Genomic DNA, 5400 nt, shown 5'->3' on the forward strand with positions numbered 1-5400 from the left:
ACAGTGCGATAGCCCTTTGGGCGCCATTACATGCGCTGAACTGGTAATTCACCAGCATTGCATCCGCTTTTAAACTTTTTCCGCGGTACGTAGACAAAATGATGGGGGTCGTCGGGAAAAATACAGGTACGGAATCTACAGTTGTCAGGCGTCGATTGTTTCAGGTCGAGTAGCAAATAACCGTGCGGCTTGGCTGTTGCGTCGTGGTACGCCTCCTGTAGGAAACGCGGGTTTTCAGGATACACCTGTCGCGCGAGATGCTGAATTTGAGCACGATCACGGGGATTTTTGAAAATCACTATATAGTTGGCATTCAGCGAGATATCGCGCTGGCCGTGTCCTTGATGGAATAAGTTCTGGGTAATAAAAATAACGCTCAGATTTTTATGATGACTGCCTTTGGTGAAAAGATCCACAACATTGTTGTTAGACGCCTCGCGCATCAAATCATCGATTATGAGAAGTTTTGCGCGAGGGTCGTTAGCATAATCAGCACTCTGAGGTAGACCCTCGTGGAACTCTATTGATTCACCATACTCCGTGTACGCTGACTGCCACTCGGAGTAATAGAAAATGACTCTCTCAAACGGCTCACTGTTCATCCGTGAAATAAACTTTAAAAACTTTTTTACAAAGTACGTTTTACCGCAGCCTGTGGGACCACAGATCATTGAGGTCCAGGGATGCTTCCACCGTACATCCATCTGCGCGAATGACCACGTTTCCTACGGGGCAGTATAATATAAAGAATTCGAGCAGTTGAAACATGTATAGAGCTTTTATTTTCCGGTAACAGTATAAATATTTTACAGTAATAACATAGATATTTTACAACGCTGCTTAACAATGTTTAAAGCGAGAGTTTTTATAAACGGTTACTTGTAGCCGTAAGGGAGCGAGCCGTATTCGCCATCACGTCTTCGCTTGACGCTCAGAGGCATGCACGATTTCTTTTCGGGTCGTGTGACAACCTGGTGGAACGGCGTACGACGTATTGAATCAAACTGTAGTACAACAGGATTTTCTCTCTCACCTATTATAAATGACCGTATTGATTCGTAATTTATCAGCGAGCTGTTTGCGTAATTCAGCGTTATGCCTTTAACCTTGCAAACCTCGCTTTCCGCGCCGCTCGGCGTATTAACTATGAAAGAATAAAATTTAGGGCCGCCTGAGATGAAAGACTTAATGTAACTGCCCTCGCCGTAAGAGCTTAGCTCGTCGGTTAAATCCCCTAGCAATTGACCCGTTGGCGGTTCATACTCTCCAGGCTCTTTTCTCGTGACATAAATAACGGAATCGGTGTCGCAGTACAGAGCACGCTTACCCAGCGGTTCGAGATAGGTGTAAAGTTTTAAACGGGCTTGGGCTGTGGTGTATGCAGCTATGACAGTATTTGCTATATTAGACGGTATTACAGCATCACTGGTTTTCGTATAATTAACATACAGCACCTGGTTGTTAACAGGTAGCATACCAGTGATCTCGTGCTCGGGGCTATTTAGCAGCTCCATAAGTTTTTCGCGTGTCGATACTATTTCTGTTTGCGGTAAATTTTCGCGTTGTCCAAATTTACCCCAAAAGGAGTTAAGACAAAGTTTGGCTACCGAGCGCAGCCCCGGGTTTTTCGCTACCGCACCCCGCTCCAGCTGAACCCCTTCGGCTGTCTTAAAAGCAGTTATATAACGCTCTTGGGCAGCCTCGTCATCTGCATAACCCTCGGGCCAACCGCTAGCCTCTTGTTTGATTTTAAGAAAAGTGTTTATGTACCCGGTGAAAAGGCCCCCCTTCTGTGTATCGCGGTTGTACTGCGTTATCTTATACTGCCAAATCTCGCTCACGGTTAATATTTTATACCCGCACGCAATAGCTTTTCGCAATTCATCCACTACCCAAGTACCGCTAAACACACGCTCCGCGGGGTCTTCATGAGGACACGCGTCCTGGTTCATTGTTTCGCAGCAGCTACGACATAACCCGAATAACAGGCGCTGATGCATTCGCACCGGCAGCACCGGATGATAAAGATTTTGCGGTGGAAGCACTGTGCATTTAACAAGGCCCTCGACGCGGGAAAGACTGATATTATTTTCGGGACCTGTCAGCGCCCTGCACTCGTCGCCGACGTATACCGTTGGATGACCCACCGGATATTTGCCGTACTTGCAGATGTATGGGTACAAAGAGCAAACGTCAACATATCGTATCTGCTCCCCGTCTTTCACGTCGTACAGAGTGACCATGTTTTCCGTGCGACCACCGAAAAAAGCATCGCGCGGATTGAGAGGCTCCGCTCGAACCAGAGGGTGATCACTCACAAAAGCGCTCATCTCTAAATCTGTTTTTATCATCCGGTCATACGCGCACTCCCAAATCTCGGTTAACGTGTAGCCGCTTGAGCGGATTCTCTGCGATATAGCGTTTGTTCTCTCGAGACGCTCGTTCAGTGTATCACCGTCGCTTTGTACACGGTCTCTGTTTACAGTGAAACAGCTCAAACACCCGTGCCAATAGCAACCGTGAAACTGTAACACGTGGGCTGAATCAGGTGTTTCGTAGTAACCGTCTACTAATAAATTTTGAGGCAATTTAAACTCGCGCGAGCGTCCTGCGTGAATGATACGACGATTTAAAGAATGCTCCATCCACACGAGCCAAGAGACCGCTTTTTTTGACTGATTGTGAGCCCATCTGTAACCGCCCGTAGGTATAATACCGATCGTGTTAGGTTTTAAAAAATTTTTTCGAAAGATTTGAAAGCAGGCGGACGCGATTGTTGTGTTTTCGCTAAACGGGCAAACGCGTCCGCTGTCCTTGAACATTTTCCGGAAAACCACACAGGCCTGTCTCAATATCGTAACGTCGTTTTTACAATAGGTTATGAGCTCGTTTGAAAAGTTAAATACATAAGAGGCATTCTTTAACTCGTTATACCATGCAAAAAAACGCTCGCGTTCCTCCGGGCGCATAGTGTCGGGAGAGTAATCGGCCGCAGGCGGCATCGGCCCAATATAATTTTGATTCTCGGGCCTATTGAACAGATGCGGAAAAGATCCTTTGGCGAGAGCAGTTTTTAGACCGAAAGATTTAGGCAGTGCACTCAGAGGCATGTGAAAGTAGTTCAAGCTGTCGAGAAACACGAGTTTGCCAATGCGCATTGTGATGATTTTAGTGCCGTTCATTATTAAAGAAGGGAGCTGCGTTTTTTTCTCCTCGATGAGGTAGCGCAGGATAAACTGGGCGTCGAAACCACCGGCGTTATGGGCTATTAAAAATACGTGAGAGAAGTTCGGCATACTCCGTATGGCTAACTCCACAAGTTGACACACAGGGTTCGTCCTAAATATAAACTCGTGATCCCCGCAATGCTCGCACGGCTCGTCTATAGAAGCATTATCGCAGCACTTGGTGCAGACACGTTGAGCTACGCAAAGATTCGGTTCGTGAACGCGCGTTGTAGGATCACCTTTTACAGGGGTACACTGCTGCGTTTCAAAATCATAGAATATGAATATGTTCTCTATTGGCCTCTCATCGACGCGAATAGGCCTCATATAGCACAGGCGATTATAGGGGTGCCGCGATTTACACGTTTTACAGAAACCCTCCCCGCACACATGCGTCTTTTTCTCTAAAGGTCTTATCGCGCGAAAGCAGTTACGGCACCGCTGAAGAGACTCGCAAACAGTGTTTACCCTGTGTTTACGACGGATGGTAACAGCCCTGTGATTTTCTAAACATTGCTCCCCAAAAAAATCGCGGTTACATGTCTCGCATCTGATCGCGGCAGCTGCTCCCAGAGCGCAGGGCGGTGCTTGAAGGCAGCGAGGGCATTTCTTTTTTAAACATCTATGATCCCGACGAGAACGGACGTTACAGATTGCGCAGAAGTTTAAGCTGCCTACAGCACCACGCAGATTCAAGATAGGCTGGAAATGATGCGACCGCTCATAATACAGAATGTATAACGTGTGCCGGACTGAGCCTACTGTATCCATAACCGTCTGTGTACCGTCAAACACCGGTCTTTCGCGTCGCCCCAAAGTCAAAAACTCGAAAACCACGATAGCTAACCCCTCGCGAGCCAAATAATTCTGGTATATAGCAATTTCGCGCATACCGCAGCCAGCGGGTTGTATAACAACATTTGCGCTTCTCGTGAGCTCAAGCGCCGCCTCTTTTTGAAGCGACCCGTTAATCTGTCGTATACGCTGCCATCTAGAATGCAGAGCCCCCGAGCGTATCTCACCCCTTTCCGCGTACGCGCGTGCTGTTACTAACGAGCGCGGTAGACACAGATTGTCGGTATTTCGAATCGTTAAAATTGATTTTTTAGCAACGCCCTCGTGTGTCAAACCTTTTCGCCCCCTACCCTCCAAACCTTTAACGATACATACTTTTATATGTCAATATCCAGAGACGCTGCACTTTGAGCTATGTTTGTTATTAATTGCCAGATATCTACAAATGTATAGGCGCGGACAGGGCGGAATGAAAGCCAGACGGGGCCGTGCGCTAAGCAGCTCGCGGAGAACGAGATCCCCGCGTAGTCACCACCCTCACAGTGACTCGTGAGATGCGTCAGAAGATCGCGGAATGCTCCTTCAAGCCATGTTGTCACGTTTGCGCCAGCGTGAGGCTGGCGGATACGCAATGTTATCTCCCGACCACGTAGTTGAAAACGTTTGAAATAACGGGCTGTATCGTGCGTGATGATGATCCGCCCTCCCGGGGGTTGCACATCCCCGAAAGCCTCGTTCCCCTGTGTATTGCGCGTTCTTCCCCCGCCCGTTTGTATATCTGTAATCAAACAAAGGCGTGAGTTATAGAGTAGAGATCGCCGATAAAAAGGCATATTGTAACTTTAGTGTACCTCGTACTAATCGCGGTACGCCTATAACGAGATAGCTGACGAGTCAGCTGACGAGTACCCTGTGGTAAATATAATAAAGCCTTTTTAAACGTATCCTGTATATACCGCAAGGGCTAGAGATAAAGAGAGAGAAAGCGCGCGAGTGAGGGAGAAAGAGAGAGAAGACGTTATTATTTCTTTACCTGAATCACACTCCATCAGCTCTTGAAACCATAGGCCGAAGCGTCTAGCTTCTAATCGCTCCTCGTTTAGACGCTCCTCCTCCTCCTCCTCCTCCTCCTCCTCCTGTCGAGCATCCATCGGATACACCCCCAGCTGATTCTCGGGCTGTACGAGGTCATCTTCCTGCTGACGATGGTGGTGATACGATGGACCCGCTATCGCTCCGTCGTCATCGTTTGCTCTGGCTTGCCGGTACACAGCTGTTTGGGTTATTTCATAATTTCTGTTTATTTTTACGCGGTTTATTTTTATTTTATTATCATTGTACGACTATGCTTACCCAGTATATCAGACCGATCGCTAAA

General features: G+C 47.5%; 1 protein-coding gene across 2 annotated transcripts; it reads right to left on the reverse strand.

Annotated features, from left to right (window-relative positions):
• Positions 1–759: 759 nt before the first annotated feature.
• Positions 760–5160, reverse strand: LOC122416144 (uncharacterized). 2 transcript variants are annotated; one of them, XM_043428851.1, is made up of 3 exons: positions 5056–5160; positions 4874–4932; positions 760–4800 (listed from the first exon to the last, which is right to left on the reverse strand). In XM_043428851.1, exon 3 carries the CDS (start codon positions 4116–4118, stop codon positions 876–878), a length of 3243 nt encoding a protein of 1080 aa, XP_043284786.1. In that variant the 5' UTR covers positions 4119–4800; positions 4874–4932; positions 5056–5160; the 3' UTR covers positions 760–875. The 2 variants fall into 2 exon arrangements, with proteins under 2 accessions (XP_043284786.1, XP_043284787.1); XM_043428852.1 differs by lacking the exon at positions 4874–4932 and having other exon boundaries at positions 5056–5132.
• Positions 5161–5400: the final 240 nt, after the last annotated feature.

This window comes from Venturia canescens, chromosome 9, assembly GCF_019457755.1.
Source record: "Venturia canescens isolate UGA chromosome 9, ASM1945775v1, whole genome shotgun sequence".
In the NCBI taxonomy this organism is placed as follows: domain Eukaryota; kingdom Metazoa; phylum Arthropoda; class Insecta; order Hymenoptera; family Ichneumonidae; genus Venturia; species Venturia canescens.